This window comes from Microcaecilia unicolor, chromosome 5, assembly GCF_901765095.1.
Source record: "Microcaecilia unicolor chromosome 5, aMicUni1.1, whole genome shotgun sequence".
Classification (NCBI taxonomy): Eukaryota; Metazoa; Chordata; class Amphibia; order Gymnophiona; family Siphonopidae; genus Microcaecilia; species Microcaecilia unicolor.
Genome location: NC_044035.1, coordinates 57,355,802 through 57,369,191, shown reverse-complemented (window position 1 = coordinate 57,369,191; position 13,390 = coordinate 57,355,802). Strand labels below are relative to the sequence as shown.

The following is a 13,390-nucleotide window of genomic DNA, read 5'->3' as shown; positions in this document are numbered from 1 at the left end:
TTCTCCATTTTTGTCTATGGAAAAAGATCTTGATGAATAGGCCTTTAGCTATCTGTGACCGGATGATTATTATAGAGGCAGCTGTCTATTCTTTCAGTCTTTGAAGGTGATAGCTTCAGTGTGAAGTATGGAGTGTCAGAGAGAAAACTGAGTATACCTAAAGTCCAAATCCCAGACTCGGTCAGCAAGCTGTGAGTTCAATATGTATAGTATTTCCAACAATAGTCTTAGAGTATGGCAGGGTCAGTGATAAACATTCTGGGCATAGGGCAGAAATTTGGGAGAAGGCTCCAAAGCCCACCAGCAAGCTGTACCTTTTCCAGCTTTGGGCAGGCATTGGATCTATTGTGGCATGGGGGGCCAGGACAATTCTCATACTAGAATGCATCTAACACTAGCTCTAAGGTGGCACATATGTATGTGAATGTTGGGGAAAAAAATCAAATTTGAAAAAGTACCTGTATTCTTGCTTGTGTATAGCCGGTATCTTTTTCTTTCTTTCTTTCTTTCTTTCTTGCGTTTGGGTTTTTTTTAATTTTATTTTTATTAGTTTCCATTATTAAACAAGCAAATATACTTGTACAGAAAAGTTCAGTTAAAGCAAAATATTAATACAAGGTTAATAAAGTAGTAATAAAGAAGAAATTTTTTTTCCCATTTAACTTCACTTAAGTCCACAATTTGAGTCCAAGATTCCTAATAAAATGGAGTTAAGGAAATAAAAAAACAAGAACTTTTACGGGTGTGCAAGAATCTACTTTCTTTTTTTAAACAAGAGTAAATGCTAGATAATTCAATTACCAGCATCTCATCTAGATTTTATAAAAGCTGCGAGTTGAGAAGGTTCATAATAGGCAAATTTCTCTAATTGATATCGGATCAGACATTTACATGGATATTTGAGGAAAAAGGTTGCACCTAATTGAAGCACTTCTGATTTCATTTGAAGAAATTGCTGACGCCTTTTTTGCGTTTCTCTTGAGACGTCCGGATAAATTTAAACTTTAAAACTTTAAAAGTCTTTTCTTTGTTTTGGAAAAATAGTCTCAAAATCCATATTTTGTCTGGAGTTAGAGCAACTGTAGCCACCAAGGTAGAAACTGGTACTTGTTCTATATCTGATGTTTCTAGCAACGCCGAAACATCTAACACCTGATTGTTCTGAATTTGTTGATTTTCATCACTTTTAGAGGGGAGGTAATAGACCTGTGAGAATGGGGGAATATTTTTGTCCCCAACTGCCAAAACTTCTTTAAGGTAGTTCTTTAACATTTCCCGAGGAGAGACTGAATTTTGTTGAGGAAAATTTGTAAAGCCTAAATTATTGCTTCTAGCATAATTTTCAAATATTTCCGTTTTCCTTCTGAGAGTCATCAGATCTTTAACCAAATTATTTTGCAAAAGTTGGATTTGCTGTATATCCTTTTCTTGATTTTGAACTTGTTGATTCAAAGTTTTCAATCCACTTTCTGTTTCTTTTAAATTCCCCTTTAATATTACAATTTCTTCAGTTATTTGTTTTTACCTGGGGGCATAATGCTTTTGCTAAGTCAGCTATAAGGGACCACAAATTGTCCAAAGTCACTTCAGTAGGTTTATCAAGTAAAAATGTAAATTGAGTGGTCAATACCTCTGAATGTTGATTTGTAACTTCTGCTTCTCAATTCGGAGCTCCAAACTCTCCCGATGTTGTTAAAGCCATCTCCGCAGATAACAGAGGAGTTTGCAAACTCCTCATATCCCAAGTTGATCACATTGCACCTCCCGTCTCTCTGTACCTGTAAGATCCAGGACTGAGGACGCCGTCATTGGGGAGCTGCTTCCACGCGGCTGCGGGGGAGGAACTCTAATGTCGGGGCTTAATGAAACTTCCAGCCCATAGTTCTGCCCAGGACCTCCATTTGTCCGGGGTTGAGCAAGCGGGCCGCTCACCGACAGTTCAGAATCTGGAGTTCGCTGCATAAAAGAAAGAATGGAGCCAGGTTAAACCGGTAGGTTCTGCCTCTGGGGGGTGACAGCCGCGGCCTGGCCTCTCCTTTTTGGCATCTCAAAGTTTAGCGGTTAAACGCAGGAGCTCACACGTACGTCCGCTTCACTCGGCGGCCATCTTGGACTCCTATTTATTGCATTTGTATCCCACATTTTCCCACCCATTTGCAGGATCAAGGTGGCTTACACAGTACCGTAACGGCGTTCGCCAATTCCGGTATAAACAGTTACACAGTGATGTTGTGGTAGAATAAGGTTCACGTGGAACAAACATATTAGTGAATCGTATAGAGGAAGAGTTTCGTTATGCCCATTACATGCTTTGGATTCGTAGTGTTGCAGGGTTCAGGTATTTAAGTAGGGTTAGGAGGGTATGCCTTTTTGAACAGGTTAGTGATTTCCGGAAGTTTAGGTGGTTATATGTTGTTTTCATGGCTTTAGGTAGTGCGTTCCATACCACTGGTGTTATTATTGGTTCACCCTTTTTCTTGGCCTAGAATCTGTGCTTATGTTGCTGTTGATTGAGGGTGATTTTGATGGACATGCTGGTTCCTCACAATCCTCCTTTTCCAGCAGGCTGGGGCATGGCTCTCCATCATTGGCTGGGTGGAGCATAATGTACCGTGTTCTTTCTCTGGAGCCTTTCCCACATAACTGGTTACAAAGTCCCCATGAGGACCACATGGAAATTTCACAGTCCAGGGGGGTAGAGTTATGACCTGAAAAACGGAAGACACAAGGCAACTAGATATGTCTCTAATAGCATTCCCATATGTCAAACAAGTGCTTAAAGGGGCAAACAAACAGAAATAGCCCTATAGACAGTCATGAGTTTTTTAAGGGAAAGGGAATGGGGCTTGATATACTGCCTTTCTGGGATTTTTGTAACTACATTCAAAGTGGTTTACATAGTATATACAGGTATTTATTTGTACCTGGGGCAATGGAGGGTTAAGTGACTTGCCCAGAGTCACAAGGAGCTGCAGTGGGAATCGAACCCAGTTCCCCAGGATCAGAGTCCACTGTACTAACCGCTATGCTACTCCTCCACTAGTATGCTTTATTCAATTGCATCCTATTTCCTGATATCGTGATGTTGACTGCTGCCGTGCTATGCTCCAACAGTAAGGTTCATGAAGCATTGGGTCTTATGTACATAAAGAGGGCAGTTCTATAAAGAGGATCATAGATGGTCGGTAGCCCAACTGTTTGGGGAGGCTAAAGGGGGTGGAGCTTACCTCCATACGCTCCGTGGCAGCGACGTCAATGAAGAAAAAGACACTACAGGCTCGCCGCCAGCTTCTCCCTTCTCTCTGCACACAGTGTCCCGCCCTCGCGGAAACAGGAAATGCATCACCGCAGAAGGCGGGACACTGTGTGCAGAGAGAAGGGAGAAGCTGGCGGCGAGCCTGTAGTCTTTTTCTTCATTGATGTCGCTGCCACGGAAATAAAAGCTCAAAATGCGCGGGGCGGGGGGGGTGGGCTACATCACAAGCGGAAGTCCACGATTGGGCTGGGGAGGCTTATTTTACTGCTGTAATTGGCTATTGGCTATTTTTGACTTATTCTTGCTGTACACCGCCTTAAGTGAATTCCTTCAAAAAGGCAGTAAATAAATCCTAATAAATAAAGAAATAAATGTGATCCCTCCAGATTTGAAAAATACCTGCTGTACCTGAATGTACACCACTTCAATATCCTTCAAGTTTGCAGGTGTCTTATATATTTGGGTACAGTAGTACTTTCTAGGAGACCAAGAATTATTTAGAAAAAAAGAGCTGAAGTGGGACTTGGGCTTGGGTCCCTTGGTTCACAGTACACTGTACTAACCACTAGGCTATTCCTCTGACCTATTTGCTGGTTTGTTCAGAATGGTCATTATACCTGCAGCTGACATCCTGATTTTTCTTTTCAGTTTCACTTTCAGGGGAGAGGGAGGGAGACAGCAACCACTGAGGGATTAAGGAAGAGTCATGCATTAATCCCTCCAGTGGTCAGCTGCTCAGTTAAAGCAACTTTTTGTAACTTGGACATGACTGAAACAAGTCTAGATAAAAATGTCCTTCTTTTTAGGTATGGACTTTTCTACCCATTCAAAAATCCCTGTTGGTCATCCTACTTTTGGGCCCTCCCTAGTCCCACTCAAAACACACCCCCTTGCTATTTGGATGAACTGCAGTGTGAAATGTCCAAATTCTGCCTTTCCAAAATCAGGACTTGGATGTTTTTAGCAAATGAATGTTTTTTTTTAAAGGCATTTTAAGACGTCTATCTGCTTTGAACATGAGCACCAGTCTTCTTCTTAAAGTAGGTTCTAAGTACTGCTGTTTTGTCTGCTTTATTAAGAGAGGTGACCAACAGAGTGGCCCTAGCTGAGATATTATCCTTTGAGTCCTCCAGAAAAGCTGTTAAATCCGCATTCTCTGAAGGACCTAAAACCACATGGTCACTCGCCTGATCTCCATCATTTACTGTAAGCTTGGAAAGATAATAACACTTAATCAAAACAATCTCTTCCATTTTTGGAATTGCCAATACTTCTTTAAAATATTTTCTTACCAGGATTTTTGTAAACAAATAATGAATAATAGGAAAATTAAGAAATCATAGATTCCTACTTCTAATTAAATTCTCCATAGTCTCAATTTTACGATGTAAAAAAAGGCTTTCCTTTATCGCAGAAATACTAGTGTTCTTTATAGAAGAAACTGTGGAATGATCTCCATCAGTCTATTTGGTCAGAGTTGTCATTCCCAACAGTGCCAGACCCAGTATTTTGGATGGGCCCTTCCACGGCACGGCACTCCATAGCCCCCCCCCCCCCAAGATATAACAAAAAAATATAGATTTTTTTCACCTACCCCACATCAACATCTCTCCTCCTCCATGGTGTCCCGGCATCTGAGCCCCGTCCCTCCCTGGTGTACCTTACAGGCGTTCCCAGCACCTGCAGTGATTCAATTATTGCTGCCTGTGCTGGCCCCGCAAGCTTCCATCAGCCAGGTCCTGCCAGACAGGAAATGATGAAAGCAAGGGCAGAACCCGGCCGATGGAAGCCTGCAGGGCCGGCGCAGGCAGCAATAATTGAATCACTGCAGGCGCCGGGGACACCTGTAAGGTACACCAGGGAGGGATGGGATTCAGCGACGGGTGGGCAGATACTGGGATGCTGCAGAGGAGAAGAGATGTTGATGTGGGGTACTGCTGCTGAGAAGGGCCTGAGTCAAGAATGGGTGGTCCTGTGCCCACCTAGGCCCACCCGTAGCCACGCCACTGATTCCCAAAGGTTAAGACCCAGTTGAAAAACCATTTCTTTAATATGTCATTTGGAGTTTTGGATAATGGATCAGCCTGATGCATGGTGACTATGGGGGTCTTTTACTAAGCCATGGTAGTGTTTTTAGCTCAAGGAGGAAATCAGCTGATGGTAAACGCTGAGATGCCCATATGTGTCTCGGTATTTACTGACAGCTGATTTCTACAGTGAACTAAAAACACTGCCACGGCTTAGTAAAAGATCCTCTATGTTATTTAGGTTTAATATGTAGTGCATTTCCTGATTTCTTGGACTGTGTGAGTCTTTCCTATTTTAATAGCGTTCTTTCCTGTTTATTATATTTTATTTTGTTGTGATCCACTGTGACTTGTTGTTCAGAAGCAGCGGTATATCAAGCACTGAATAAACATAAACATTATCTACCTATTATCCAATTCTTTAAACTTAGTACTAGTCTAAGAGGTAATCCCCAGGATTCTATATATAGAGCCTTAATTTCCATGCGAAAATCGAAGCGTATTCTATAACAATGCACGGTTAACTAGCTAATCAGTGTTGTTCATTGGATGTTAACAAGCAATTATCAGCACTAATTGGCATTAATTAAGATTTACACACACAACTTGCTAAGAGTATTCTGTAACATGATGCGCCTATATTCTAAGTCGCATAGTTGAAAAAGAGGCATGGCCATGGGCAGGGTGTGGGCATTTCTAAGATCTGTGCAGGTTGTTATAGAATACCCTCACTCTGTGCCTAATGTAGGCATCAGTATTTATACCAAGTAAAACGGGGTGTAAAATGGCTGCAACTAAATTTGGTCACGTGGAGAGGCACTCGGCATTATTCTATATACCGGGTGGAAATTTAAGCCTATTCTATAAAATGTAGGTGTACTTTACAGAATATGCCTAGGTGTATTTTTTTTTCAGCGCAGAATTTTCATGCGCCATATATAGAATCTAGCCCAAACTGACATAACTTCAGTACTACACTTCTGAGGAGCTATTTTTTTCCCCATCCAATTCCCTTGTAAATATTATATTAAGTTTCAAGGGACTCAGTGGGCCTGATATTCAAAGGATTTATGCTCCTAAATTTGAGAGTTATGCTCATAAATTGGCCTCATTAACAATTTACTAGGGCTGAGGGCCGGATTCAGTAAATGTTGCCCAAAGTTAGGCATCGTTAAGATCCAATGCTAAGTGCCAGTTCTATAAAGGCCACTTAGTGCTAAGCAGTTTTCATAGAATAGCACTTTGGGGTCCTTTAACAAAGCAGTGGTATGGTTAACGTGCGGGTAGCGCATGCCAAATTGGCACTATCGCTGGGGTAGAGCGGGAACCTGGTGGTAATTCTGAGGTTGGCGTGCTGATTCCCACGGTAGAAAGTAATTTTCTATTTTCCACCACGGGGGCTTTCCCGGTGGTAATCTGCAGCACGTCCACATTGACACGCACTGCATGATTACTACCTGTGTAGCACATGAGCCTTTACTGCTAGGCCAGTGGGTGACAGTAAAGGCTGAGGCCGTAAACAGCCACACACTACTTTTATTTTTAGCTGCGGTAAAAAATGACCCAGCGTGCGCCAAAAACACCCACCCAAACTACCGCAGGCTACGTTTTACCATGGCTTTGTAAATTGACCCCTTAGAGTGGATTCCTGCACCCAACTTTGGGTGTGAGAACTTACGCCAGATGAAAACTGCACAAATCCAAGTATTGTATAACATCTGAGACTGTCCCTAACTTGCCTGCACCCCTCTCATGGCCATGCCCCCTTTTCAGTTGCATGATGTACTAGGGCAGATGCATGCAAATCCAAATTGGAACCAATTAAGGGCCAATTAAACTCAATAATTGATTTTTAGCACCTAATTAACTAATTAGTTTCACCCACATCTGGGATCTGCACCCAAATTGGGGTGCCCAACTTTGGGCAACTTATATAGAATCTACAGCTGAGTGCATAAATTTTTACTTACAAATTTAATAAACTTTTCAATTTAGGAGGATAAAAAATGGGTGGAAACAGAGGCAGATTTAGGGCCCGGAAAAGAAGATTAGCACTAATTTTCAATACTAGCCTCATAAATCAGGCTCATAAATCTAGGCAAATGGATGACAGGCCTAAATTTACCAGCATAACTTTTAAACTCCCAAATTAAGATGAATTTTCAGCTGAAAAGTTATGCTTCTAAGTTTGACTGAAAACAGGGCACAAATTTAGGAGGCTAATTTAGGAGCATTCATTTAGGAGTGCAACATTTTCTGAATATCAGGTACATTAAGTTCCAGTTCCTTATAAACAATATTCACAAGATAACTTGAATCCCCCCCAATATTCTGCTGGGGGCGGGCAGTGCTGTTAATGGATGTTCAATGCCAGGCCATATCCAGTTGTTGGCATCGAATATCCATTTTTTTAAAGCTGGCTATGCCCGGTTAACTCGATATACAGAGCTAACTGGCCATTTATGTGGTTTTATATATGTGCTAACACTGGCCAGTTAGCTCTGAACATCAGGAACTAACCGGACTCCATCCCCGAAATGCCCTTGACATAGATGGCTTGCACTTCGGTGCTAACTAGTCATTTTCAGCAAAGATAAGCAGTTAAGTGCCGCTGAAAATGACTGGATAGGCTGATAAGTGAGTTAACTGGTCGGCGGACATTCCTGGCCAATTAACTTGCGTTAAATATTGGCCAGAAGGTACCTTAATTCTGTTCTACCAAAGATTAGTGTCCAAGTTCATGGCCTGAGTCCTACTGTATAAATTAACAAGAGAAATCCATAATCTACAAGACTATTTCTTAAACTGGGCAGCAGGACCCCTAGAGGGAGAGAGAGGAATAGGATGGTTCATTCTTGTGGGGGAGAAAGGGCAGTATTACAAAATAGGAAAAGAGGGTTCAACCTAAAAGAGTTTAAGAAATAGTCTATAGAAGTGAGACTCTAAACTAATCCCAACCCACAGAGAAAGATGTAATTAAACTCTGGAATTCATTGCCGGAGAACGTGGTGAAGGCGGTTAGCTTGGCAGACTTTAAAAAGGGTTTGGACGGTTTCCTAAAGGACAAGTCCATAGACCGCTACTAAATGGACTTGGGAAAAATCCACAATTTGGGTAATAACATGTATAGAATGTTTGTATGTTTGGGAAGCTGCCAGGTGCCCTTGACCTGGATTGGCCGCTGTCGGGGACTGGATGCTGGGCTTGATGGGCCTTTGGTCTTTTCCCAGTATGGCATTACTTATGTACTTCAAACAGAAAGGCAAAGCGGGGTTCACGCTCTCCACAGCAATCGAACACAACAAGGAAATGGGGTGGAGAGGGCCCAATATCAAGAGATCAGTCACCACACACAAGGGTAAGATGCTCCAGAAAAACCTTTATTGGAACCCAACACGGTCCATGTTTCGGCTATATCAGCCTTCTTAGCAGTGTGTTACATGAAGTGCTTGTCAAGGTTTCTGTGATTCTTATTAATGATCATTAAATGCTCCATCAATCGATATATCACCATATATTCATCGATTGACCCCTGAAGAAGGCTGATATAGCCGAAACACGGACGTGTTGGGTCCCAATAAAGGTTTTTCTGAAGCATCTTACCCTTGTATGTGGTGACTGATCTCTTGGTATTGGGCCCTCTCCACCCCATTTCCTTGTTGTATTACTTATGTACTTTTAATGTTCATTATAACGTTCAGGGCTCCTGGCTATAATCTTCTGTGCTGATCTTGATAATTTACAAGACACTCAGACAGAATCTTGTCTCTCTACATATCATGAAAGTCTCTTTCTTTAGACATAGAAGAATATCACTAGGATCTTTATACTAGTTCTAACAAGAAAAAATCCTTCCATACGACTATCCACATCTTCCAAAGGAGCTATAGACAGAACAAAATATGAGGGGACCATGAGCTAGTGGCAGAAAGAATGATCTGTCGAATCACTTAACTCTAATATTTTCATTCTTTACAGTATGTTGGAAACAATTCATTGAGACTATCTGGATCTAAACTGCAGCCCTTAATTTACCCAACCCCCCCCCCCCCCCCGAAAAGATCCATTTCCTTAGAAGTAAGGGGCCAATATTCAAAAAGATTTAGCTGGCTGCTGACCAGTTAAATTGCTTGGTCGGCAGTAGACGCTAATATTCAGCAACACTGAACCGGTTAAGTGCTGCTGAATATCACGGTTAGTACCGAACTCAAAGCCAGATATGTTGGCGGATTCCGGTGGCGGAGTTTGCACTTGGCTGCTTAAGTGCTGATATTCAGCCCTTAAGCGACCAAGTTTACCGCATAATTGGGACCTTATAAAAGTCTGTCCTATTTTTATGTAGTAACACATGGCCGCTTAAGTTTCAAGTTTATTGTAGACTTACTACACCACTTATCAACAACGCCAGCTAAGCGGCTTACAGACTAAAAATAGAAGAGAGAAAAAGAAAGGACAATACAGATTAGATTGGGGAAGGGGGAGAACTACAATTATCATGATAAGAAAGAGAAAAAAAGGGAAACACATCAGGTGGGGGAGTACTTTCCAAGCCCAAGGTGCAAGAAGCTAGGGGTGAGATAATAACTGGGAGTGGAAGGCTTCTGTGATGAATATCGACTCAAGCAGCTATGTCTTAGCCAGCTTAACAAAGTCAAAGCCCGCACATGTTCTGGCTTTGAAGATCCAGGAATAATGCTGTCAGTGGTGAGCATAACGCTCACCACTCAATGGTTGAATATTGACCCCAAGTTGTTTAAATCAATGCTCTCTTTAGAGAACGTGTGGCATAAGAACGATTGATTTTACCAGCTCTGAACACCCACATTGTACTATCTTTGCTACAACATGCAAAACATTATGTACTTTGGGCAGTTTGTTCTCCTCTAGCAGTCTGGTTCTCCGTAACTTGGACTTCTTCCAAGCGAGTGCGATTTTGTGTCTCAGGTTCGGTGATTGTGACATTTTTATCCTGCATTTCTTCATACTGAGTTTCATTATCTTTCTCTTCCTGCAACAGATTGAACTCTAAATAGCCAAGTCGAGGCAGAGCTTCGAGCCTGGGGTAGTAGAAGGAATTAGCCAGGTGTGACGGGTTCTTGGCGGTTATTCTTGAGACTGCCTCTTGAGGGTTGGTAACATAGTTCGGAGAGGAAAATGCAAATCCACTGTCTGTCCCTGCATCCCAAGGGAAGAGGTCGTAAAGCACACTGGTCTTCCACTGACCATTTTCACATAAATCCAGAGCATTAACACCAACAAACCAATCAGGACTTGGGATCAATTTCACCAGGACCGAAACCTAAGCAGGAAATCAAAAGATAATTTAAGCACCGAGTCCAACAAAATAACGATGATACAAGTGTAACTGTGACCTCACCCTGGGCACGATATTTTACCCTACAATACCCTTAGAATACCTCGGGCAAAATATCATGTATCGGACAGGGTTGAAGTACAGACATTAAAACTAGCCCCGTCTTCCCATTTCTAAAATGGGAAGAGGAAATAAAACTAAATTTGTTATTATATTTCGTTATAACCCAGGAGAACAAATGACTTTTACGTAGATAATTCAATAAATTATTCTTTTTATTTATGTTAAGGATATGTGTCAAGTTCCGATTAGTTTTAACAAATTCAATATATATTTTTTTTCAGTACAATATCAACTCAACAGATCAACTTCAACATTTCATCAGATAAGTATCATTTGACTTTAGCAAAATTCATAAACTAACTATGTATCTAATCTTAAAATTTTGTCTAAACATTCCCTTATTCTATAAGAATTGATTCTTTGATTTTTTTCTTCTTTTTCAGGTTTCTCATTCAACAAGCAGGTAAGTATAGTTTGTGGTTTTTTTTTCTTTCTTTTCCTGTTCTTAGGTTAGCTTTTTCTTATACAGTCTTTGTGCTGTTTGTATGTTAACCTCAGTCACTTATCTTTCTTCCCGCTTTCTTGTATATCTTCTGTTCTTCTTCTTTCTTTAACGTTGGGTACCGTATCTTTACAGTCAGCTAGAGGCAGGAACGTGGTTCGGGGTACCTACTAACCTGAGCTTTAAAAAGCAATAAAGAAAAACCCTAGACCCTACCTCCTTCTGTAAAGAAATAGCTTTTTTTTTTAGATGAACTTAAAAATGTTTCCCTAACTAGCTTCCCCCATAAAAGAAATATATAATTGTTTGACCCTAATCTAATCCCACCCTTCTAATAATGTTTCTCAGAATAATTAATCCTTTATGACCAGACTCACTGAGATCATCAAAGGAAAGCGGAGAGTTTGAACTCTTCTGAGTCAGAAAGTCTCACATAGTAGCACTGTATGCACTTTAACTTTAAAATGTTAAAACCATAAAAGCAATTAATTTTGAAATCTGCAGGGATTTTCTTTCCTCCTTATAAATTATCCACAAAACCCCTGCTTAATCTGACAGTAAGAATTGAACATTTAAACTGTCACCTTAGTCCTGTACATTTCACAAGACAAGTAGTTCATTGAACAAGCTTTACCAGCTTATTAAACAGTTAAGTCTTGCTGACTGTATTAATTTATGTTATCCTAAACACTGCAGCCAGCTCACACAGTTCCCAACCACAACTTTAAAAAGCCTTTAAAGACGCGGCAGGCTTTAGACAAATTAATCAATCATATTAAATCACTCTCTATACACACACGTTTCCCAAAACTCTAATTTGTCCGGTTTTATAATGTTTTCACTCTCCACTGACCAGAGACCTATACTACAGGTCTGGTCAGCTTTGCACCTACCTCCCAACTGCCAACTGCTCCGTTTAGAACCTGATGACATCTCTGCCAGAGCTCGAGCTCTAAGCACGAGCCCCAGGCACTCTAAACCCCCAGTACACAAATAAAGCATTTGCACATTATATTAAATACATTTTAAACCTAAAGAAATAAACAGCTGTTTAAATAAATGCAAATATTAATACCTTTTTGTTCCTGAAACCCAAAGATTTCCTTATTCTCTTCTGGCACGAGCCTCCTGCTCAGCTCCGTTCACGAGCTAGTGGCTGGCTCATGCCCACCTCTGCACCCGTCTCTCCTATCTATTCAGCGCGTGCAGCGCTAACATCGCAGCTGACCGATTTATTTTAAAAAACAAATAAAACCCCTGAGGGAGTGCATCGGAGCACTTCTCCTCACTTCCTCCGGTCCCACGCTGGCTCATTATTCTCTTCGGAACCGGCTCTGCACTTTTAAAAGAGCCGGTTCCCTTTAAACCTATGGAATCCCTGGCCCTGCGTCAAAAACGTGCGTCTGACGTCATTACGTCGACGTCAGACGCCGACGCAGGGCCAATCAGAGCCCAGAACCCTCTCCAAGCTTTCCCCGGGCTCCCTTCTTCGCTTTCGCTCCGCCCCTCGATGTGGCCTCATTACCGCCGCTATAGCGCCGACGCGCCAACGCGCTCTCGCGCCAAAAACCCTCCGGGCCCCCGCCACGGACACTGCAGTGAAATCATCTAAAAAATCTTCCCCGCAGCTGACGCGATGTCCCCGGAGCCACGGCCGGTCACGGAGGCACCCAGGTAAAATTTAATTATTTAACCCTCTATGGGTTACATTCGTGCGGGCTAAAAAAATAAAATTGTTAACTAACAATTTTTCTGTAAAATTTATTACTTCAATTTTATATATAGAATTACTATCTTAACATCACACATCTCACCCTCATTTTCTACAGCTTAACATTTTTTTTTTTTCCATTAAACATAAAATTCTATATATAATAATGTTCCTTAAGGAACGCAGGCCTCTTTCCTCTAGTTACCCTCGAAGAACTTCTAACCTCCTTTGAGGAACCAGAGAGAACAGTTACAGTGGGGGAAATAAGTATTTGATCCCTTGCTGATTTTGTAAGTTTGCCCACTGACAAAGACATGAGCAGCCCATAATTGAAGGGTAGGTTATTGGTAACAGTGAGAGATAGCACATCACAAATTAAATCCGGAAAATCACATTGTGGAAAGTATATGAATTTATTTGCATTCTGCAGAGGGAAATAAGTATTTAATCCCTCTGGCAAACAAGACCTAATACTTGGTGGCAAAACCCTTGTTGGCAAGCACAGCGGTCAGACGTC

The 13,390-nt window shown here is 41.5% G+C and overlaps 1 protein-coding gene across 1 annotated transcript in view; it reads right to left on the bottom strand.

The window, feature by feature from the left end:
• Positions 1 to 2,215: 2,215 nt before the first annotated feature.
• The window catches only part of LOC115470046 (spondin-2-like), a 33,242-nt gene continuing 22,067 nt past the window's right edge, over positions 2,216 to 13,390 (bottom strand). Inside the window, exons 3-4 of the mRNA XM_030202921.1 lie at positions 10,147 to 10,582; positions 2,216 to 2,708 (exon numbers count right to left, since the gene is read on the bottom strand). Of these exons, the coding sequence (XP_030058781.1) occupies positions 2,458 to 2,708; positions 10,147 to 10,582 (687 nt within the window). The 3' untranslated portion in view covers positions 2,216 to 2,457. The remainder of the gene's footprint in view (positions 2,709 to 10,146; positions 10,583 to 13,390) is intronic.